This window comes from Dioscorea cayenensis, chromosome 5, assembly GCF_009730915.1.
Source record: "Dioscorea cayenensis subsp. rotundata cultivar TDr96_F1 chromosome 5, TDr96_F1_v2_PseudoChromosome.rev07_lg8_w22 25.fasta, whole genome shotgun sequence".
In the NCBI taxonomy this organism is placed as follows: Eukaryota; Viridiplantae; Streptophyta; class Magnoliopsida; order Dioscoreales; family Dioscoreaceae; genus Dioscorea; species Dioscorea cayenensis.
Genome location: NC_052475.1, coordinates 23,425,243 through 23,450,134, shown reverse-complemented (window position 1 = coordinate 23,450,134; position 24,892 = coordinate 23,425,243). Strand labels below are relative to the sequence as shown.

Genomic DNA, 24,892 nt, shown 5'->3' with positions numbered 1-24,892 from the left:
ATCGACTTATTTTCAGCTTTTCATAGTTTTCACACAATATGTACCATATTGCTCGTCCCAGCTCACCATCACCGGGGGCTTTTTTCCGATGGTTCAGTTCAGTTCAACCGCCATCCTCACCGGGTCGTTTGAGCCCCTGAAAACAAACACACAATGGGTTCCGTCAGCCCCAGTAGTATTTTTCACATTACAGTTTGCTGTGTGCCTGAGATCGGGAGCAGGGCCCGTCATTTTGCTGAACAGAGGCCTGAACAGTAGCCCAGCGTCCACCAGCCTTTCACTGAGTTTTTCTTTTTTGAGCCCCACTCTCATGGTGATTTTAGTTCACAGGAGCCGTTGTCTTAGCTTGAACCCAGCGACATAAGCCATCAGTCTGGCTCATCCATTTCTGCAACAATCACCAGGGTTATTGTTTTCAGCTTGCTGAACACCACTAGTTTTTAGCCTACCAGCCAGCCAAACATTCTTTTTGAAAATTGTGTGGCCCAGTTTTGATTATTGTGTTGGGATAGAAAGCAAAGTTGCTGTGCTGGCATGCTATTTATAGGACAGCATTTTTTGCAGTTATATCTAGCTGTTGCACAATAAACAAAGTTTATATATATATATATATATATATATATATATATATATATATATATATATATATAAAACTTTGTTTATTAATAATAACTTGAATTTCGTACTAATATAAAAATTATAACAATCATAAAAAATAAATTAAGAAAAATACAAAATTTTTACCAGCCACATACAAGCTGCTTTGTGCTAGCTTCAAAGACACAACTCAGATTCGAAAACACGTTGCTTTTCAAAATTAACAACAAAACAAAACGAAAAGCAAAAACAAAACAAAAATCAAAAGAAAACAGAAAAAATGTAAAAACAAACAATACCAACAAATAACCTAAATGATTGAAGATTAGATGATATTATATATATATATTTTTAATAAAAGCGATAAACGCAATTTTATTAAAAAAACATAAATAAACAGGACAAACACAAAAAAGATAAACAACCACAAAAAAAGAATAGACTAAAATCCTCACCATGAGTGAGGAATATAAAATTCAAAAAAAAAGAAAAATGACTTAGTGAAGAGGAAACGAGAAGTTGGACTAGCAAAGACTACTGTTTGGAGATACATGCCTGTTCGAGGTGTAAAATGGTGAAGATTATACTCCCGATCTATTAATATTTACATAAATATTATTTTACAATAAATATAATAATAAACAGAAATGCTGCAAGACGAACTCTTTGTTGACTTGATTATTTATTATATTTTTGTTTTTTTTGGCAGAATCAAAGCCTTTTCAACATGATCTTGTTGATGTGGGATAATTTGGTTGACTTTGGAGATTTGGATAAAAATGAGAAAAATTTTGTGAAATGAGATAATTTTGTGGGATTTGAGAATAATTATGAAAATTTTACATATTTGGTGGGGAGAAAGAATATGGAAAATTTTGAAAATTATATGGAAAATTCAGAGCTTGGGAAGATAGAGAAGTATTTTTATTTATAATATAATTAAAAATTTGAAGATGAAGGAATGGAGAAGAATGTTAAGGTTTGTTTGTGTATTTGGGTGTATTTATAGAGGTAAAATAAAAATTAAAAAATTAAAAAATTAATTAAAAAAATTAATTAAGAGTCACTATTTCTCAACAGTTAAATTTTAAAAATATTAAAAAATATTAAAGTTGATCTAACTACTTAATTTATAAAAAAAATATTAAAATAAATTTTTTTTATTTATGGGGCCTATTGTTGAGCACTCATGTCACTATTTCTCAACAGTTAAATTTTAAAAATATTAAAAAATATTGAAGTTGATCTAACTACTTAATTTATAAAAAAAAATTAAAATAAAATTTTTTTATTTATGGGGCCTATTTGTTGAGCGCTCAATGGTTGTTGAGCACTCATAATGGCCATCTTTTGTTTTTAAGCGCTCATTGGGTGTTGGAAAGCGTCCATTAAAGATGCCCTTATGCCATGAAAATATAGGACCTAAATAGGTAGGTAGGGTCACTAAAAATAATATTGAAAAATAACTACTACTCTCTGTCTCTTGTGCCACGTACTGTCCAAATCATGTCAAATAGCTGCCACAGCATCAGCACGTTGTAATTTCATTTAGCCTCCATGTTTGACTTAACAGTTGCACTGTCCATGTCAATAATTAAGGAAACATATCAATGCTCCAAGCCTCCAACGCTGTCCATTACAGGGGACATCAATTTTTTTTATTAAAAAATATTATTAAAATTCAATTATTTTAATTATTAGAGCCGTGTAACAATTGACATTAAATTGAAATACCAATACATATGTATGTCATTAAATTGTTAACAACGTCTTTAAATACTCCACTCAATACATTTTTACTTGTTCCATTTTTATTTTTATTTTAATTTTAAAAAACAAATGAATCACATTCACTAAAAAAAAAACAACATTTATCAGAATTAAAGGACAAACTAACAACAAATAGAACAAACCTACTAAACATGTGTACAAAAAGAAACCACCAAACCCAAAAGTGGAGATAGCGGGCTACAAACAGCTTCTGACTCTAGAATTTGTATTACTTTATCAAACTTTACAAGAACCATTTATCAAGCAATCTGTTCTTCTTATACATTTTTTTTAATAAAGTAGATAAACCACCAATTTATTAAAAAAGAAGAGAACAGAGGAGTACATAAGAAAGGAAACAGTGAACAAGAAAAAGACTAAGAGTAAATAACATACTGGAATCCTCACCAAAGATGAGGAGAACAATGAGCAAAAGCAAGACAAGAAGAAAGAGAAAATGAAACAAGCTGGGCCGGCGAAAGCTATCGTTTAGAGTCATAGGCCTGCCCAGCAATAAGAAGAGGAGGACTACTCTTGGTCAACAGTGTGCATCGAATCGCCGATAAGATCAGTAGGTCTAGTACTCAGGAAGTTGAGTGAGCGCTTGATCCTTTGTGTAGCCTCTGAGGTTTCCTGTTGAAGATTCTCGGGATCTGTTGAAAGCCAAGAAAGCAGCATATTGGCAGACTTGTATAAAATTGAAAGAATAGGTAGACAAGTAAGGTTAAAAATGCAATTGTTTCTTTCAAGCCAAATATTCCAGATGATGGCTCTAGAACAAAAGTCCCACAGGTTCCGAAGAGAAGAAGTTAATGAGGGGATCCAGTTGGTCCAAATATTGAATACTGAGGATGGGGAAGACTTAATATCAAGAATTTGTCTGAAGAAGGACCAAATACGCATCGAATATATGCAATCAAGAAAAAGATGTTCTACTGTTTCCGAGCTATTATAACAAAGAATGCATGTGTCAGTGGCATTAGAATTGCAGCCTTTTTTGAACAGATTATCAAGAGTTAGAATTTTGTTTTCCTTAACCAGCCAGCAGAATAAAGTGATTTTGCTTGGAGATTTGGATTTCTAGAAATGAGGATATAATTGATTGCGAAGCCCTCCATCAATTAAGAAATTGTAGAAGGATTTGACAGAAAAAATACCATTTTTTTCAAGAGGCCAAGAATAAGAGTCCTCTTGATAATTGATGCATAATCGAAAATGAGGAAGTATGGTGTTAATCCCAGCCAATAAGAAAGATTTATTTCTTGGTGGGTGCTGAAATAGGAATCCAGGTGACCCATTAAAAGAGTAGTTTGCGTTAATAATCTTGGACCAACAAAAGTTCGGTGTAGTAGTGATCTTCCATCACCATTTTCCAAGTAAGGCTTTGTTGAACTCCTGTAGATCAAGAATTCCCTATCCACCCATGTTATGGGGACGACAAATCCTTTTCCAAGCGACTAATTTGATACCCTTAGATCCAAGATTGGGCCCTTTCCACAAAAAAATCTCTTCTAATCTTATCAATCTCATGAATGACCCAGACAGGTAGTTTGAATACTGATATCCAGTAAACTGGTAGGGTTAAAAGAACGGAGTTAGTAGGGTTAGACGACCCCCCTAGAGAAAGGTATAAATCTTTCCAGGGAGTGAGTCTAGATCGGACAGAATCAATAAGTTTTGTCCAATCTTGTCGTCTAGGCCGTCTTCCAGAAAGTGGAACTCCCAAGTATGTAATAGGAAGACAATTCCTATTGCAGTTTAGGATTCTTGCAGAAGAAAAGTGAGGTTGAAATCCATAATTTGTGGAATACAAACAGCTCTTCGAGTAATTTATTGAGAGACCAGAACAACCTTCAAAGAGATAAAGAATTAATTTGATTATTTCAAGATCTTCGTGCCCTCCAGCTGAGAAAATGATTAGATCGTCCGCGTATTGTAAATGACAGATGCTATTTGAATGGTCAATTTGAACTCCAACCAGTACTTTGGAATTAATAGCGTGATTGAATATAGCGCTGAGGGCGTCTGCTGCTAAAGCAAAAAGAAGAGGTGAAAGGGGATCACCTTGTCTTAATCCCCTTTTACAGCGGATATACCCTTGGATAGTTCCATTGATGAGAATTTTGTGTTTTTGCAGTATTGAGAGTTGTATATATCCAATTAATCCAGCGATTGCCAAAACCTCTAGCTGCTAGGATCTCAAGTAGAAAATTCCAATCTAGTGAATCAAAGGCTTTGGCAAAATCAACTTTAAAAGTAAATCCAAGACATTTCTTTTTTTGAAGATTAAAAATCACTTCTTGGGTAGCAGTAATGTTATTTGCGATGCATCAGCCTTTAATAAATCCAGATTGAGAATCATCGACTAGAAAATTAATCACTTTACTCAACCTAGAGGTGAGAAACTTGGAAATGGTTTTGCAAGTAGAATTGATGAGGCTTATAGGTCTAAATTCTGAAACCTCAATAGGAGCTTTTGTTTTGGCAATAAGTGCGATGTGAACCCAATTAAGGCATTTATTGTTAATAAAACCATTATAAAAATCATCACAAAGCTTAATAAGGTCTTCCTGAATGAAATTCCAGTGGTTTTGAATAAAGAGTATCGGGAAACCATCTGGTCCAGGAGCCTTATCCGCATTTAACTCAAACACAGCATACTTAATTTATTCAGTGGTGAAAGGGTGTTCGAGGGAAGAAATATCAACTCTATCCTTGTAATCAAATAGGTATTGCCAATTAAGTAAGAATCTATGAGGTATTGGAGAACCGAGCACGGCTTGAAAGTGTTAAGTAAAGACTTTACCAATTTCATGATTTCCTTCAATCCAAAGTCCATTACTGCGAATACGGGGTATGAAGTTTTCGTTACTTCTGCCATTAGCTAGCAAATGAAAGAATTTAGTGTTTGAGTCACCCTCTTTGAGCCAAGTAGTTCGAGAAAGTTGTTTCCAGTAGATTTCTTCTTGTTTTAGAATACTATAAATCTCAGATCGGATAAGAGATAAATGATTAAATTCATCCTCAATGAGAGGCTTACTTTCATGTAAGGAATCAAGAGATTTTAATTCAGAGAGCAAATTTTTCTTGTGAATATTGGAAGCTCCATAAGTCTCTTTCGCCAAAATGCGTAGTTTGGTTTTCAAGTTTATAAATTTTTTAGAAATAATGAAGGCACCACAACCTTCAAAGTTTAGAGTAGAACACCAACCATGAATTAGATTCTCTAAGTGTTCATTAGTGTATCAATATTTTTCAAATCTGAAGATACGGGAACGAGATTGATGATTTCCAAATTTCAGAAAAATTGGGGAATGATCAGAGCCAATTCTAGGAAGAGCACTTTGATAAGTTCTAGGGTATAACAGGGGCCAGTCATGAGAATAAAGGAATCTATCCAGGCGAACCCAGGTAGGATCAGCTTGTCCATTTGTCCATGTAAAGTTTCCCCCATGTAAAGGGGGATCAATTAGATTGAGATCACCAAGGTGCTTTTGTGAATTAGCTATATTTCTAGAATTTAAATCTCCTTTATTTTTATCTTCCAGAGTAAATAAAGTGTTGAAGTCTCCGCAAATTATCCAAGGTAGTGCATGAAGATTTCTGATAGTGTGAAGTTCATTCCAAAAATCCACACAAAGTGGGCTAGCATTAGGTCCATAAACACTAGTGCAAGCCCAAATTGAATTATTAAAATGATTTGTGAATTCAACTATAATTGAAAAGGTACCTTTGTGAATGAGGGTACCAATAACTTGAGAATGATCCCAAGCAATAATGATACCTCCCGCAGTACCTTGAGCTGGAAGAAATTCAAAGGTGCTCAGACGCAAACCACCAATTGATCTCCAAATTGAGCAATGAATATCTTGAAGTTTCGTTTCTTGTAAGCAAATAATGTCAGCGCGAGAAGTAAATATGATATCTTTAACTAGATGGTGTTTAGAGGGTCTACCAAGACCACGAACATTCCAACATAGAACTAACATCAGGAAGGGTGATGGTCTAATTGTCTGATCTCGAATGAGATCCAGACAATTTTGAAGAAGATTCAGTTCTAGCAGATTCAAGTTTTCGGATTCTATCAAAACATTTGAACTTATGATCAGGTGAGCCTAAGAATTTCACCCCACAAGCATTGCTATAATTAAAGAATTGAGCATCAGACCAAGAAGAAAATACAGAATTAATAAGGCTAGGTGTACTGTCTCTTGGGTCTTCATGGACTTTTTTCTTAGATGATCTAGGTGGATGGGGAATAAATCCAGCTTCTTCATTCCATTGACCTGAAAGTTTCTTTGGTCTATCGCTTCTTCTAACTTGCCTCTGAACCTGACAATGTGATAAAAAATTAGCAACTTGTTTATCAGGTAATGATATGTCGGGAGCCATCTTGATACCGGTATCAGTAGAATTTTCCATTCCACTTAGGAGAAACCCCTCAGAATCAGGTAATTGATTAGCAGACAAATCTTCTGGGTGAAGTTCGGAATCTAAGTGCAAAAGGTTCTCCTCACTGAGGATATGGTTATCGTCTCCTATCTCTTCAATAGGGAAATCATCGTCGTCACCCCAATCGACAGGTTCATCATGTCACGTCCCGACCCGCGGGCCCGCCACGTGACAACCGCCGCGACGATCCCGAGGAGGGACACACACCACTCAACCCTCGAGTCATCGCTAAAGGGCTCACAAACTCCCCGCTAAACAACACCGCAATAATAAAAGGTACCAAAAAAACAATACTTTCACTCGAAGAATCAATAGTAAAGTGAAAGATATACAAATCACATTTACAGAGTTAATAACACTAGTGGATCCACTGCACTCATACAATGCAACCTGACTCGGGATACAAATTGCCAAGCACTTCGCCCGCTATGACGACCAAAACCACTAAAAACCCGAAGAGAGGAGGGGTGAGTAACCATAGTCACTCGGTGAATGGGTTAGCACAAATCTAATGTAATATCAAAACAAATCGAGGAAATTCCAATAAACACATTTTACAATAACATAAATGAACTCGAACGCTCACATTTGCAACACAATGAAAATACAGGATATGAAACCTTGGTATTTAAAAACCAAAACATAAATTCTCACGAGTATAGACAAAAAAAACATCAACATGTATAAAACAAATGCTCGGATATAATTTCCCAAAATGAGTAGAAAACCAACTTAAACAAATAAAAAAAGTCCTCGATAATCACAAACCCTCAATTCTGCATGATACATGTTCGAAAAGCATTAAGATGTCAAACATGCTATGTGAAAGATCACACTTCGAATAGACCAATTGCAAGAAAATAAAATTTTCCTCAAATATTGAAATTTCATCTCGATCAAATAAACAATGGCCTAAAAACACTCTCTCTAACTTTAGCCGCCACGATCTAAGTTGAGAGCCGCCAGGTCTTCGCACCCTTGACGCTGGCTCCACCGTCCCCTGCAGGGTGACCCCCGGATCCCGATGTATCATCCAATCGTGGGCTCTACGCTCCCACCGATCCGGACAAATCAACACCCTGTGTCCACAACGCCACCTCTAAAGGCCGGCCCTGCTGGGGACCCACTCATCGCAGAGTCGGGCCTTAGCCCGCCGTCACCATCCAAAACCAACATATAGTCAGTAGCAATAATACAATCAATCACTCATGTCACTGTGGTCCTTATCCAGACAAGCATTCACATATCGGAATAAACACTATTTCCACAAATCCAAAAGCCAAAGCATAGCAATGCATGTAAACTTTCAAAAAAAGTATTCCAATCCCGATGTGCTAATACATTAAAAAAACATTTCATTCCAAATGTCAAGAATAACACAATAATATGCGAAGCTCAAGCATTGCTTTAGACAATAAAAACCAAATCAATATTAAACGCATTATAATATCCACAATCTAGAAGAACATGCCATTCGTAAATAAAAACCCTTTTGTTTTCATAACCATAAATATCAAAAAGCATGCTTATACAAGTGAAAGGTTTTACAAACCATTTCTAAAAAGTTGATGCCAACAAAGTGTAGAAAAAGAAACATTAAGTTTTGAAATACAATAAAAGGCATCAAAACAAAACAAGCATAGCTTTTGTTCTAGTTAAACCTCAAGTTACTTAGGATCATTCTAGCTTTCTCTTTCTTCAGCTCACTAAGTTTTCCTCCAAATACAAGATTAATCCCCAAGGTCTAGTCTATCACAACCCTCTAAATACTTTTTACAAGTCATGAAAAATATGTTCATCTCATCACATATATTTTACACCTACCAATATACATTGATTAAATCCTACTTTACACATCATTAGATATTTACTTTCACAAGCCTTTACTATTCGAGCCTCTCTTATACTCAACAATGTCTTAGATCCTTATCATAGTGCCACTACCTCAACATTAATATTTACTTCATCTATAATAATTTCATTGTCAAAAATACTCACAAGTTGACTATCTCCTCTAAGGATGTATTAAATCAAACTATTATTAAAAAAATTCACAGGAATATTCAGCTCTTTGCAATTCAACACTTGTCACATATATAGCTCAAGCTATTCATCATCAACCTTCTAAATAAATTCCATTTAGAATAATAATCATAATCATTGGCATCCACCGTATATATATATATATATATACATATGTATATCCCGATATGATCAAACTACAATTAAGCACCCTACACTATGCTCACAAGAACAAACCTCATCAATTTGTGAGAATCCTACTACATAAGTGTAATTATGTCACCCATGGTTCTCGATATTACAAAAGAATATATTAGCATAAATCTCACCCGACTAGCCAAAAATCATATATAAGGTTCCACAAGTTATTCCAATTCCAATATACTAGTGTAGTCATATACCTTAGCATTCAAGACTTCATCAGGTTCCATGTACCATGTTTATCACATCATGCCTCAAAACTTCAGAAATTATGCATCATTAGGGAGATTAAATCATCTATTGAACATACATAATTAATTTTACTTATAACCCATAAGCTCCATGAACTTGTTGTAATAATCAGCAATTTCCATTCATCCACCAAGCATGTATATCCTCAAGTTCAATCTCAACTAACGCAAGTACAACATTAACAAGCTTTCTCATGATTTTTTTCGTAGAGTAAACCACAAGTTATTTTAAATAAACCATAGTCTCTAGTAGTCATCTACACTTTCTTTTCTCCTATAGCCGTGATTTTGAAAAACATGATAAAGCCATGGAAATCATTTCGTAAAAAACAAATAAAAATATTTTTCGATACTCAATTAGAATTGTGCACTCAACATAACCCACTCACGAACATGTTGCCTCGGCGTGAGACGCCAAGACACCGATTAGCGGTTTCCTTCCCTGGAGGATGCTTCGCCACCTAGATACAAGCTGGGGAATCCAAATTCTAATGAACATAATAATGATAATCACAAGAAAATGTATAAAAAAATACAATTATACATGTCTAATACAAAAACATTAGGGTTTTAGGGGCAAAAATATCGCTCATTTTGGATCCAAACGATCTCAGAATGGAGTAAAACTAGTTCCAATGAGTTCAATGTGAACCAAAGAAATACCAGAAAAGACTCAAAATTTTCGATGCTACAGAGAACTTTCGAATTGCTACGAAGAAACCCGAACCTTATACTATGGTTTTCTCCCAATTTACAACTCTAAATCAAAAAAATTTTCTTCTACAACATTCTCATACATGCATTATAAATCATTGGCTTCAATTTAAGCCTATGAATCATCATATCCATGAAGAAATCAAAGTTTTTATACAATTCTAAAAACAAGGAAATACCGAAGAAATACAAAACAAAAACATTGAATCTTAGGCTTACCGGATTCGGGAGTGAGAGAGAATAAGTTTGGTATTTAAGTTTGCTTCGGAAATTCTCGCGGAAATCTTCTAGGGTTAAGGATCGCCGAACAAAGAAGCAAGGAGAAGGAAAAATGAAGAAGAAGGTTCCAGGTGGTTTGTTTCACTCATTCATTTTCTCTTTTTAATAGGGAATGACCCTAATTGCCCTCCTAATAGAAAATAATAGAGAATGGATCCAAATGATGGAATTGCCCCTGATTTTGGCGGGATTTTCGACATATCCTACTATGCAATCCAAGTAAAAATCTACTAATGCAAAATGACTATTTTTACCCTAATGTATTCACAAAAAAATAAGAGAGAGATCGTAGGGTCCAAATTTGGACCGATACAACACATCATTAGAAGGAGCACTCAAGGGAGTGTTCGGGGAGGGATAGATCTTGTGAGTAGAATTTATCTGAATTAGCATTTGGGACCAAAGTCCAGCCTCCATGGATAAAAATCCATTTATATCCCTCAGGAATTGAAATAGTCGGAGGTTGTCATTGCATGTGAGATGGTAATTCATCATTATCAGGATTAACAAAATCCTTTGGAATTGAGATCTCCTTGCCTTTAGATTCAGGTAAAGAATCAGCATTAATATTGACTTGATTAGGAGCTGAAAATGGATTCTTAATCAAATCAAGCTTAATGTTAATTGGGTCAGTGTGGAGCGGACTTGGTTGAATAGAATCAGCATGCGATTTGATTAATAAGGTCTTATCTCGAGGCAGAATCTCAACAGCATGAGAGAAAGCTGGGATCTCAGTGGGATTCATATCCCGAGGCAAGACCGTCTCCTGAGAAACATTAGAAATAATTGAATTATTATCACAAGGAGGTATCTGATTTGAAGTATTGAAGGAATCATAGGAATCTTGATCACGAGGCACATCAGACACCTGCATGGATCCAAGATGATCTGGAGAAGCATGATCTCCCGACGTATATGGGAGGCTGTTGTGCGATCGGGCATCACGTAGCCGCTGTGCGTTAATAATGTGTCCCCTTCCTTGTTTCTCGCCCGAGAAACCGGAGGAATCTGGGGAACCACTTTGTGCCGATCACCGGAGCTCGACTACCCTCAACCAAGGGGATGTCGTCTGAGCTAACGGTTGCAGGTCGGGGTTTAACGGGATGTTCATGTGGCCTGTCTGAAGAATCATGAGGAGCTCTTTTATCGGAGATAGGGAGCGTCTTCAAAGCAGGAGAGGCAGTGGAGGCATCAGAGATCTTCTGTGAAGCAGGGCCGTGAACAATCTTGGAGCGTATGATCAGAATGCCGTCATCAACAAGACGGACCTTGAAGCTTCTCACACCCACATCGACTGTCATTTCAAAGGGGAAACAGGTGGGAGACTTAAGTCTCACTAAAGCTCTCATGTGTTCCAGTGAGACATTTTCCTTTTTTTGAACAAAGATAAGATCCCCCAAAGGTTTCAAGACTGTGACGATGGAATCCCAGTTCCAACAGTGGAGAGGCAAGTTAGAGATTCTCACCCAGTTGTAGTTACCGGCGGCGACGGCGTGCGAGCCAAATTCCGGCGTCCAATGAGTGAGGCTAACGGTGCATGGTCCATGGATGGTGTTAAGAGTTAACCGGCCCCTCTTAACAATAGAAAAAGCAGCTCTAGTTGAGTAGAGGGTGAGTATGAAATCATCACCATAAGGAGTAATATTCTCGCATTGATCGGTGTTTAGGTGTGCCGGTAAAGCATCATGAAGAGATCGCACACTCGCATTACCCGAAATCACCTTGATAATCACCCTTCTCTTTAGGTCTTCTTTAGATTGTATAATGGCCTCAGAAATGAGAAGATAAACCCTAAGAGAGTGAGTCTCTGAGTTAGAACAAAGTGCTATTAGTTTTTTATGATGCTATCGATCCTGTATTTTCCATATTGTATTTTATTTAATCAGGGAAGCTTGTTGAAGAGGAGGAAGGAAATTTTGCATTGTGGATATCCTACATCTTAATCGGTGCCGGAGCTAACCTTGTCTCATGGTTAGTTCTTCCAAGGTTTGCAATCTCTGTGGGGGCATCCGGTGCTGTCTTTGGACTCTTTGCTATAAGTGTACTTGTGAAGGTATGTAACTTCTATAATTTTATTGGCATAAAACACCAATCTAACTCATGTCTAACTCTCTACAACAGTTATCATGGGACTGGAGAAAAATTCTTGAAGTTCTCATACTCGGACAATTTGTTATCGATAAGGTAATTAATCATATGTTTCAGGATTTACTGAAACAGAAAATAACAAGCATGTTAAGCATTGTTTGGAATTAGTGTTGATCAGAATGATGGCCATGCTCACAGGTTATGGAAGCAGCACAAGCTTCAACAGGGCTGGTGGGGCCTTTAGGCCGAGGTTCATCTTTGCAGAATGTAAATCATATAGCTCATCTCTCTGGTGCTTTGGTTGGTGTTGCTTTAGTCCTTTTCCTTTATAGAATTCCTACACAGCCTTCTGATCTGGATTCAAAGGATGGAAATGGTAAACAAACTTGATTTTTTTTAAATAAATTTTTTTTGAATAGTAAGGCATTGGTTAGAACTCAAGTCTCAATTGGAACGCTTTTTTTCTTTTTATAATTTTTGTAAATGTTTTATCAGATATATTGTTTATTCTATATGATGACTCTTAATTGAGCTTTGTTATACCTGTTCATTGAGATTGTTGTACGAATGTACACGATCACTCTTTAAGTGAGCTCCCTTTCAGTCTCTTTTTTTGCATAAACATCTGGGGATGGCAAAAATCGAATTGATCCATGGTTTCTGACCGATCCATCTTAAATGGGATGATTTTTTTTGGTTGAAAATTGGGGGGTTTTCGACCGATTCAGTCTAAATGGGGCGGTTATCAGAAAAATCGAATTGAATTCGTGGTTTCGACTCGATCCATCTTAAATGGAATGATTTTTGGTTGAAAATTGGGGGGTTTCTGACCCGATTCGTCCTAAATGGGAGGTTTTTTTATGGCAAAAATCGAATTGATCCGTGGTTTCTGATCCGATCCATTTTAAATGGGACATTTTTTTGGTTGAAAATTGGGGGGTTTCTGACCTGATTCATCTTAAATGGGACGATTTTACAAAAGTCGAATTGACCCGTAGGTTCTGACCCGATCCATCTTAAATGAGATGGTTTTTTTTTTTGTTGAAAATTGGGCGGTTTCTGACCCAATCACCCCCGTTAAAAATGTGCAAATATACTCAAATATATATATAATTTTAAATTTTCACACTTTATAAATCAAAATAAATAAAATTATATTCATTCAGTTATGATAGCTATATATTTTACGTATTAATGAACTAAAAATAGTGAAATTTTTTATTTTTTTTTATCTCAACTGTTGTAAAAAGGGATGAGATGGGGTGGGGTGGGGTGGGGTGGGGTGGGGTGGTGGGGTCTGGTTTTACCTTGTCCCACCCTATAATGCAGTTGCTAGATGTATCTTCAAAACCTTTAATAACTATAGTATAAAATAAAAATACTGTGACTTAATCATAGTCTATAAAAGTGGGGTTGGGAAAATTTTACAACTAAACACTAAAAAAGTTTCACAACTGCTGCAACAGAAAGGAAAAAACATAGTTTAAATGAAATTCTTCAAGTTCTGCATCTCCGTCTCACTCGTCTCCTGACCTCTATTGCTTGATACCAATGGCATATGAGAATGTTAACTTTCCGGCTCAAATGCCATTCTTCTTAAGTTCTACCGGTCCTCATTGGTGGAACACCATCGTTCAAATTTTCAGGGGATACATCTCCTTCCAATACTTTCACCACCTGCTTAATTTCCCCATTAATCAAAAATAAAATCAAGTTTGAACATCTTGAAGTTGGTTTGGAAGACAATATATTAAAAGTAGTGAAAGTTCGTAATGAAATGATACTTTTTTAAATTCACAGCTGGAGAACTTATTGATTGCAACTTCATGAAATGTATATATATATATATTGAGCAATTTTTATGAAGTGGAAAGATTACCAGACTCATTCGAGGTCGATGATTTGCAGAGTGACGAACACAAGCAGCAGCACAAGCGACCATCCGTGCCATCTCATTAGGATTATAGTTCTTCCCCAACCTTGGATCGACGAGGGGTTCATAATTGCCTTTTAAAGCATCTGCGAGCAAGGGGCTTGCCTACAGTAACAAGCAGTCAAATTTCTCACCGCAAAAGCTGTGAAGATATATGATCAAATTTGACCCATGCAGGAGACTGACCCAATTAAATAAGGCTACCCAGCTATCATTGGAAGGGCTCTTGTCAACAGGCAGCCTTCCTGTGATCAACTCCAGAAGCATGACCCCGGAGGCGTAGACATCTGATTTATCTGATAGCTTGCCAGAAGAAGCATATTCCGGTGCAAAATACCTGGAGGAATTGACAGACTAGTATTACAGAAGAAGAGTTTGTGTTACTTACAGGGTGTCAGGGAGTAAAGTAGTGTCAAGTTTTAGAATTAGATGATACACCGATAACAAGACACTCGCCCAAGATGCAAGCTTAGTTATCCACCAAAAAAACATGTTCTTTCATTAAAAAAAACAAGAATAACAATACTATGAAATAGAAATACCACTTCAACTACCAGGATTTTGTTAATATAGAGGCTATAACTCGAGTTACAGAGAAAGTTTGGTATAGATATATAAGACTAAGGGGATTGACTCCCACAGGTGATGTGAGACAATATGGTCCTGAGCCATTGCGTCTTTAACAGATTTCTCAGTAGAAACATATTTTGTTAAAATTAATACTATAAGGAGGGAATGACAAATTTAAGTTACCCAAAAGTTCCCTTGAGATGGTTGGTTGAAATATGAGTCTTGTAATCATATGCGAATCTCGCTAGTCCAAAATCTGCAACCTGCAAATAGCTACCTACTTATTAAATAAAAATGTTGGCTATGAATCAACAACAGACATAACACTAAGAAAGCATAAGTTCTTTGATAAATTTTAGTTCCGTAAAAAAATTTTAGCTGCAAAAGTTGACTGAAAGTATTGAAATTGTTGACTTGGTACATGGTAGTGAAGAATATGCTATTACTTCATATAACTATTAACATCCGCCTAAATTACGGAATGAGAATGAGAATGAGGGAATTAAGATGGTAATAAAAATAATGTTGGTTAGAATCGAAAATATAAGCGATAATAAAATTACATTTATTTATTTTTATTTTTATTTTTTTGTGTAAATGAGATGATATTGTATAAGATAATAGATTATATTTAATAATAAATATTTAAATACTATTTTTATTATTAAATACTTAAAATATAATTATTTAGTTTAATCTATTATAATTAAATATTTCAAGTAAACAATTTACTTTAACAGTTATTTGCTTATTAAATTATATTAATTAAATATTTCCATTAAATAATTATAGTTCAATTATTGTAATTTTAGCATCGCTAACTAATCTAATTGTGATATTCAAAATGTTTAAAATAAAAAAAAATAAAACTTTCATAATAAAATAATTTTAATATCATATTCACTCTAATTATTTTTAATTTTAATCAGTATAATTAAATATATAAATTAATTATATTAATTTAAATTAATAAATAAATGTGATGAGAGATGTAATATAGGCATTATACAACTTTACCCTCAATTCCCCCAATTTTGAATAATGGGAATCTCTTTTGAAGCAATGGGATTCTATTGGCCCAATTCAAATAAGAGTTAATATAGATAGGAGATAATGATTCATATTCTTTGAAAAAACAAGGATTGAAGTAGGGCTGGTAACGGCCGGGGCGGGGACGGGGAATCCCCATCCCCGACTCCACGACGGGGGAAGTTATCTCCCCGTCCCCGTCCCCGTCCCCGTTCCCAGGGATCCCCATATACCTATAAGTTTTGTTTGATTTTAAAAAAAATCTAATACTAATACACACTAACACACATGATAAACATAAAAATCATTCAAAATAAAACTCAACAAACCAACAAAACAAAATTTACAAAAACAAAATACTCCAAATGTTTAAGCAAAACGAAATTTAATGAGATAATTTATAAAAATTGCAAAATTGTAAATAATTTAAATTAAAAATTTATATATATATTATTTTTAACCGGGTCCGGGGACCTCCCGCCCCCGCCCCGTTTAACAAACGGGGACGCGTTGGCCCCCGTCCCCACCCCCACAGGGGGAATGAACCGAGGAATTCCCGCCCCCGTTGGGTCGGGTCCTCGCGGGGATCGGGGATTTCCCGCCTCATTACCAGCCCTAGACTGAAGGAAAACAAAATGAAAGTTTTTTTTATAGATAATATCTTTGCTTTGTTGTGATGGATAGTAAAAATTTTGTATTTTAGCAACAAATCTATCAACCAAGATTAATATTATTATTATTATTATTTTGAAGTAGGGTGATAAGCACCAACCCTCAGAGGCGTACGTGGCCAGGGATTGCCCCACAATGTTCTTACCCTCTTTAAACTGGGGAGTGCTGTCAAAAGGAATCAAATTCGTCTCTTTCCCAATGAGAAGACCCGAGGTACCGTTGGGCTACAAACTCTTTGGTTCAACCAAGATTATTATTTAATCACCCTTGAGACTTTTTATTTTTGGAGTCATATGTTTCTTTATATAGCATGTATGTCAAGGCATATAGAAAAAAAAAATAATGACAAAAAATAAAAGATTATCTCACCTTCACCTCAAATTGGGAATCAAGAAGAATATTGGCCGCTTTAATATCACGATGAATAATCCTAGGATTGCCTATAAACAGAACGATGAAAAAAATTAAGAGAATGTTATGTTGCTCTCAACAGCTACAATTAGCACACGCATATCAAAAAATTATCGAAGTGTTCAATCAGGAATAGCAAAAGAACCAATTACTCACAATCCTCATGCAAATAGGCCAATCCTTTCGCAGATCCTAAAGCAATTTTTAATCTTGTAGACCAATCCATAGTTGGTCGACCTTCCCCTGCAAAAACCCAAATAATTCATTAGATTTAAATGAAGAAGTCAATGCTAGAAACTTTGGCAATCATGGTTGGTGAAGTTGGTAGCAGATCTGCCAAACACACTCAAACCAGAATTTAACTGATCAGGTTTACTCATTGCACAGTTGATAATAGATGCATGTCAAACACACACTATAACAAGAATTTTACTCGGTCTCGGTTTATTCATTGCACCCATGAATTAAGAAAACAAAAAAAATTTGAAAGTATTACCGTGCAAATGGAAATGCAATGTGTTGTTAGGAACAAACTCGTAAACAAGTAGTCTCCGCTCTTCAGAAATGCAATATCCAACCAATGAGACCAAATGTTTGTGATGGACACGACTAATAATGTTAACCTCTGCCTCAAACTCACACTGCCCTTGCCGAGCTCCAGGTTTCAATTGCTTGACTGCAATCTCTATATCAATTGGAAGCACTCCCTCTTCATCGAATGGAAGCACTCCCTTTTTATCAATTGTAACCACTCCCTTATGCACAGGGCCAAAACCACCCTCTCCAAGAAAATTATTGGGAGAGAACGAATTTGTAGCCTTTTTTAGTTCTTCATAAGTAAAGGCAATGCCAGGACGGGCAGGAGGTAAAGAATCATCAGGACCTGCAGAGCTGGATCCTTTTTCGACAACATTAGCAGATGGTGGTGGATAATTTCGAGGCACATTCGGAGCCTGTGCATTATTCAGTTTATCTGCAAGAACACTCAGATCAATGAACATAAAAGTCAAGTAGGTTCATCTGTTCAATCCGTCGATGTCTACCGGATATCATAGTAAAAGTAAAACTGTAAAACTCAATGTTTTGAAACCCGGGTTGGTTCTGCCGAGTGGACCCTGTTCAACCAGACCCAGTAAAGTCACATGCCGTTTATAAATAATAAATATTATTTTAAATTTTTCAGATTTTTAAATATATGTAACCTATCATAGCTATTAGCTAAGGCGGTCATTTTTCTAGCAAAAGTGAACTCATGGTTCAAATCTTAAAATAAGCATGTTTTTGTATATAAATTTGTTTTATAATAAACCTTTGTATTTTCTTATATTTCAAAAACATAAATTCATGCTCCTCTTTATCCACCTTTTAAATATATATATATATATATATATATATATATATATTTGTATGTATCATCTAATTAAATATTAATTAATACTAAATTTTTAAAAACCGAATCATATTATTGGAATCAATCTTAAATCTAAGTTTACATTTGACACTATTTTGTTTTATAAAGTTAGCAAATATATGTTTATGATTTACCTCATTCATATACATACTAATCGTTATGCTTATAAGTTATACTGATTTATTATATGCTATTAAAAAAACATTAAATTTGTCAAGAGTAATTTTGTTTTTTTTTGGTATCTATAATTTACAAAAAAAAATATTTGTGTTTTTTTATATTTTTATATTATTATTTTTCAAATTCTTAGCAATTATATATATATATATATATATTATTTATAACCGGATCAACCCCGCTTCAACCATTGACCTATGACCTAAGAGCTTTCCCGATTCACACCCCTTGGCCCTTGGTACTAAAACTTGCTACTGCATCAAATTAGCAGCAATGATATTGAAAATGAACAAAACGTAAGTTTAGATAGAAATTACTCTTGTATCATTAAATAACTATCATAAGCATTTTGAGATGCAAATAAAGTTAGATTCTTTCCCGTAAAACTGAACTAAACCTGGTTAAATATCAAATTAGCACCAATAATAATTAAAAAGAACAACAAAGAAAGCAAAACATCACACTTAAACTTAAGAGTTGCAAAGAGTAAACAAAAATCCACGAAATATTTTTATTAACAAAGAAAGCAAATTCTGCTCATAATTATACAAAACTAATACAACTACTGAATAATTCTATAATTTTCAAAAGCCATTTAAGATGCAGACAGAACCATATTTTGCAAAATGATTGTGAGAAATGCTAAGTAAATTGTGCAAATATCATAGTTTGAGCTTCTTAATTTCGTTTCATATGTAAGTCATAAAAGAAAGAGATTTTCCCCAGTTAACGATAAAAAAAATTCAATCTCGATTCCACTTATAAGCTCTCTATCAACCAAAGGAGCTTCAACACCAAAATGCCATTAGCTCTTGAAACCTTATAAGCTCTCTATCAACCAGATCTTAATTTATTCCAGGTATAAATGAAACCAGTGAAAATGGGTGACACAAGGAGGAATAAAGATAGTACGTACCTTGACGCTCTCGAGGCGTACTTGTAGGTTCCGACTGGCACATACAGTTCCAGTAGAGAAAAAGCAGTACCAACAAAACCACCACTCCCACGATGATCGCAGCAAGCTCTTGATCAGACATTTCTTCACAAGTAATTAAACAAGATTGAGATCGAGTTTAATTTGGCCAATTAATTATCTGTTGTATATATAGCAGTAGAAGTACGTTAATTCCCACTCTCTTTCGCATTAATCCTATCAAAATTGATATTAATTTTGCATTCATTGGATCGTGGGTTCCACAATCTTTGTTGTTTTCTGCAGGTTGTAAGGAATAAGGAACCTTCCTCCAAGAATATTGTCCATTGACTAATAAAAAAGACTTAAAAGCTTTCTCATAATTATCTCTAGAAGCTCAATAATATTCAGGCTTCATTTTTGGACCTCTTGGTTTATATTTGAATAAAAAATATCTCTCCTTTTATCATCTTCCAAAACAGAGACTGAAGCACAAGAGAGAGTGTGGGCTGGTTGGCGGTGATAGCACGCGGAAATATAAATGGTATAATTTCTGAATTGGTTCGCCTACTTTTCTACTGCTTTTTTTGATTTTTTGAAATGTCTCTCAGCTGATCTTTCTTTCTTGAAAATAATTCTACTTAATTTCTTCTACTCTAAAATGGACCAGTTAGTAATTGTATTTTTAAGAGTAAAGGGACTAGATAGAAAGAGATTAAGGGTAGATGAATTAAATTGGGCTATTTTCAAGAGTAAAGAGATTAGTGGGGTGCATTTATGAGTAAAAAGACCAAAAGGAAAAAGAGAGAAAAATAGAGGGACTATTTCGGGTATTATATCAAATATAAATATACCATATATGCTTGTATTATGGTATGATATACAGTTAATATATATATATATATATATATATATATATATAACACATGCATAGTTATATTAAAATAATTTATGCGAACCTAATTGTTTGGATTATTATTTATTTTAAATAGTTTAGATAGTTATGTGAAAATATTGAATATTTTCTTTTATCTCTTTAAAATCTTTATATACCTTCTATGAGACTGTAACAGTCTACTATAGCTTGGGATTTTTGGTGTATGATATTTAGGCCTTGTTTGGATTTGCTTATAAAAAAAGTGTGTTTTTTTTTAGTTTAGCAGGAGCTTGTTTGGATCATCTTTGGGAAAACCCAAAAGTGTTTTTTTATAAGTTAAGCACTTCTGGGTTCAAAAAAAATTGTTTGTATTGATTTTTCTACTAAAAAGCGTAAAAAGGTGAAAAAGCAGGTTTTTCAAAAGCTAGTCGTGAGCGACTACAAAAAACTATTTTTTTAGCTTATTTTTCTGACACTGCTTTTCTGAAAAAGCTATCTGCAAACACGAAAATATAAAAATGCTTAACTTACTTTGGAAAACACTTTTTTCCAGAAGCACTTCTACTAAACTTTGAAAAAGTACTTTTTGAGGCAGCCCCAAACAAGGGCCTAAAGAGTCTTACGGAAAAAGTGTTTTCACTAGAGTAAGTTGAGCGTTTTTATATTTTGTGTTTGTGATAGACTTTTACGTAAAAGCGAATCTGTAAAAATAAGTTAAAAAGCGAACTATCAGGAAAGGTTTGCAGTGACGACTAGACTATTTTTCGAACTTTTTATTTACAACTTACGCTTTTGAGAAAAAATCGATATAAATCATGTTTTTTGAGCTCGTAAGTCTTAAAGCATAAAAAAAACACTTTTGGGTTTTCCAAAAGCTAATCTAAACAAGCCCTTAGTGTTTTTTTCATATTAAAACTTTATGTCATCTACATTCATTTACCTTTGGTTACATTTGAAGGAAGTATATGCAGCTCTAGTAATAAGATTGGTGGCCGGGGTAAGACAGTGTAACATTTGAGTTAACTACGCACAATGATATATATAGTCTATGCCAAATTAATGACCGTTCATTAATAGTAATTAATATTGTGTATTATTATCCATGTGTTGCTCATTATATATTTAATTATATATTAATATAGAAAATTTAAACACATAAATATTAATATTATAAGCATTATTAATATACAGGTCAATATATATATATATATTTTTTTTTTTTTCAAACGTACTCATAGCAAGTGACTAAAAGTCGTCATCCTTAGCAAATAGCAGTTGGTGGACAATTTGGCTACTTCTTCTTTGCCTAGCCACAAACATTTGCTGTTAATGTCGCACGATCTTCTCTTGTCACGTCTCACCAAATCCTTTCTCATTAATGCACATGATTTAATTCATCAACATGCTCTACTTCCATGGATATCCCCATATCTTTTAAAATTTAAATTATCTATTTTATTTTACTTCTCTATTTTATTTTTACTTTTTATTCTTATATAATTTTTGATAAAAGATGGATAAACGCATTCATGCAAAAGAAAAGCGAAGACAAAATCTACAAGAGGAAAAGCAGACCCACAAGTGGGAGGACCCAGATGACACACAGGACTCAGTGACCACAAAAGAGGAAGCCCAATCAAGAGAAGCGGGCAACCCCAATAAAAGACAACAACACTACACATCTCCCGGGGTAAGAACTATCCTCCGGGAGGGAACTATGGTGCCCCACATCCCTAGCAGAAATGAACTCCAGGCTCCGCTTGATCTTCTTAATCGGTTCTTCCAACTTTGCTCTTTTAGAGTCAGGAGCTGCACTCAGCCATATGAGAAATATATGAATAATCTTCACAATAAGAGAAGCAATCGAAGCACATGAAGATGAAAAAATGCGAGCATTTCGTTCAATCCAGATATTCCAAGTAATGGCTCTAGCTAAGAGATCCCAAAAGAAGGATAACGGCCTCTTGAAGTTATTACGCCAGTTTCCCCACAGATCTCGCATGGATGAAGGACCAAATCGAACTTGAACAATCGTCCAGAAGAGTTCCAAACATCGCGAAAGCAACGGTGCATTTGAGTGAGGAGGTGATCGATCAGATTCAACATCGACGATGGCACATGACACAAGTAGTTGAAGAAACAAAATTGCATCTTCTAAGTGCCAAATTTTTCCATCGAGAGAATCTTATCCTCCCAAAGCCGACCCAGTTGAAGAGGGTTGACTTTCCTAGGGGCAGCTACCCTTAAGATAATGGGCGATCGAGGACAACGAATCCCCCATCAATGAGGGAAGGAATAGAAGGATTTTAATAGAGAAAGCGACCATTGGGGGGCAGGGCCCAGCAGCTTTCGATCATCTGCCCGAACTACGTGGGGTTTTGTAAGTTATCAAGTAAAGATCGCAAAGAGGATAATCCTCCGGTGGCGACAGCGGCACTACCCACCAAATCCCTCAACTCGTGCCATCTTTGTGCGAGGACAAGTTAAAAAGCGATGTGGCCAAATGTTGGCGGGGAGCATGACCCTCAAGCCAATTGTCCGACCGAGAAAAAGTGTGAGTGGAACCATCATTCACGGTGGTAATCAAATTCATCCTAAGCGCAGCGAGGGTGAAGAATTCCATTCAAAAGAAGGATCGTGAGAAGGTTGCTTATGGAGCGATTCGGTGAGGGATCCTATCGAAATAGTTAGCATGGAAGACCAACCCCCCACACCAGTTGTTACCAGACATCAGCTTCCACCACCACTTACCGAGAAGGGCCTTGTTGAAAGTAGCCAGATTAAGAATACCCCAACCCCCCTGCTCCCTAGGACGACAAAGCCTATCCCACTTAACCAATCTGATTTTGGGATGCTGGAGATCAGGGCCAGACCACAAGAAGTCCCTTCTAATTCTATCAATGCTTTTGATAACCCATCCAGAAAGCTTGAAAATAGACATCCAGTAGGTAGGAATAGCAGATAGGACCGAGTTTAGCATACATCTTTTTGTAATAAATATAATACTACAACAATCTTAGTTTCAATTATTTAGAGTTATTCAGGTAAATCCTTTCTTCCAATATCATTTGATCCGGAGCTAAAAAAAAATTATATGGTCGAAGATTAGGCATATTAATATTTACATAAATATTATTTTATAATAAATATAATAATAAATATAAATACTGCAAGACAAACTCTTTGTTGATTTAATTATTTATTATGTTTTTTTTTTTTTTGCAGAATCAAAGACTTTTCAGCATGGGCTTGTTGATGTTACTGTTATGAAAATGTCGGACATGAATAAAATAGGTAGGTGGGGTCATTAAAAATGGAAAAATAACTACTACTAGTCTCTATCTCTTGTGCGACACACTGTCCAAATCATGTCAAATAGCTGCCATAGAATCAGCACGTGGTAATTTAATTTAGACTTCATGTTTGACTTAACAGCTGCAATGTCCATGTCAATAATTAAGGAAACATGGCAATGCTCCAAGCCTCCAACACTGTCCATCACAGGGGATATCAATTTTTTTATATTAAAAAAAATTATTAAAATTTAATTATTTTAAGAGTAATGTTATATGCAACGAAGAAGTTATATGAATTTTCTACATGACTCACGTGGCTGCCACCTCACTGTCCCATTTCTAGCTCTTATTTAGCTAAAATGTTTTTTACTCCCTCCGTTCTTTTTTAGTCGTCATGTTTTGGAGTTTTTTCTATTCTTTTTTACTTGTCACATTAGAAACTTTATGCAGTATCAAATAATTTTTTTTTCAAATTAACCCTTTAATTTAATGTAATTGTACAATTTTCAATAAATCAAAATCAACTAACATTAAATTATATTCTCCACTAGTGGGGTTTTAAATAGGGGTAGTTTTGGAAAATAATAATTTTTTTATAAGATATAGGTAATCAACTAATTTTAACCAACTTTTCTTAATCGGTGTGAATTAGTTAAATGTGACAACTAAAAAGGAACAACGAGAGTATAAAAAAAGTCATATTAGATAAAGAAACTTATACCCTAATTCATCTTTTCTCTCACATCCCACTGCCCGGTGACCATCGAACCCCATGCCTCGCGCCTCTCGCTTGTCACCTGCCGCGCCACAGATCCCTCCTCCCGTCGTCATCACTGTTATCATGCTCACGACCATCCTAGGCCATCTAACCCCACCCCCACCGCTCAGTGCCCGTCGCCTATCGCACGTCGACAGATTAGTGCCGCGCCACAGATCCCTCCGCCCGTCGCCATCACTGTTATCATGCTCACGACCATCCTAGGCCATCGAACCCCACCCCCACCGCTCAGTGCCCGTCGCCTATCGCACGTCGACAGATTAGTGTTGTAGTTTATTGAATACCTATAGATAATTAAACAACTTATCGTTTTGTTATCTTTCACTTTGATTCTAAGCTTGAAGTTCAACTTGTAAATGGCCTCTGTGAGTTTAAAACACACATCATATTATTTCTTCATGTGGTCGGCTAACTCAAGTAAGTGTTCAACCATTAATTTAGATTTTTAAGA

General features: G+C 35.4%; 2 protein-coding genes across 2 annotated transcripts; one reads left to right on the top strand and one right to left on the bottom strand.

The window, feature by feature from the left end:
- The first annotated feature begins 11,705 nt into the window (after positions 1-11,705).
- Positions 11,706-12,773, top strand: LOC120260136 (rhomboid-like protein 11, chloroplastic). Its single transcript, XM_039267576.1, has 4 exons — positions 11,706-11,733; positions 12,173-12,339; positions 12,408-12,470; positions 12,573-12,773. The coding sequence occupies exons 1-4, from the start codon at positions 11,706-11,708 to the stop codon at positions 12,762-12,764; spliced, it is 450 nt and encodes a 149-aa protein (XP_039123510.1). The 3' UTR covers positions 12,765-12,773.
- Positions 12,774-13,774: 1,001 nt separating this feature from the next.
- LOC120261255 (proline-rich receptor-like protein kinase PERK1) lies at positions 13,775-19,634 on the bottom strand. The gene is made up of 8 exons (XM_039269069.1): positions 19,494-19,634; positions 17,486-17,962; positions 17,146-17,232; positions 16,948-17,018; positions 15,061-15,140; positions 14,494-14,644; positions 14,254-14,412; positions 13,775-14,051 (listed from the first exon to the last, which is right to left on the bottom strand). The coding sequence occupies exons 1-8, from the start codon at positions 19,612-19,614 to the stop codon at positions 13,971-13,973; spliced, it is 1,227 nt and encodes a 408-aa protein (XP_039125003.1). The 5' UTR covers positions 19,615-19,634; the 3' UTR covers positions 13,775-13,970.
- Positions 19,635-24,892: the final 5,258 nt, after the last annotated feature.

What these genes read in the sequence shown, in the direction of transcription:
- LOC120260136 (XM_039267576.1), top strand. Translation starts at nt 11,706, where the DNA reads ATGGAATCCCAGTTCCAACAGTGGAGAG. An exon ending in CCAGTTCCAACAGTGGAGAG is followed by an intron (nt 11,734 to 12,172) that starts GCAAGTTAGAGA and finishes TTATTTAATCAG; the next exon opens with GGAAGCTTGTTGAAGAGGAG. An exon ending in CTATAAGTGTACTTGTGAAG is followed by an intron (nt 12,340 to 12,407) that starts GTATGTAACTTC and finishes TCTCTACAACAG; the next exon opens with TTATCATGGGACTGGAGAAA.
- LOC120261255 (XM_039269069.1), bottom strand. Translation starts at nt 19,614, where the DNA reads ATGTCTGATCAAGAGCTTGCTGCGATCATCGTGGGAGTGGTGGTTTTG. An exon ending in GGCCTATTTGCATGAGGATT is followed by an intron (nt 17,019 to 17,145) that starts GTGAGTAATTGG and finishes TTCTGTTTATAG; the next exon opens with GCAATCCTAGGATTATTCAT. An exon ending in CATCTCAAGGGAACTTTTGG is followed by an intron (nt 14,645 to 15,060) that starts GTAACTTAAATT and finishes CAATTCCTCCAG; the next exon opens with GTATTTTGCACCGGAATATG.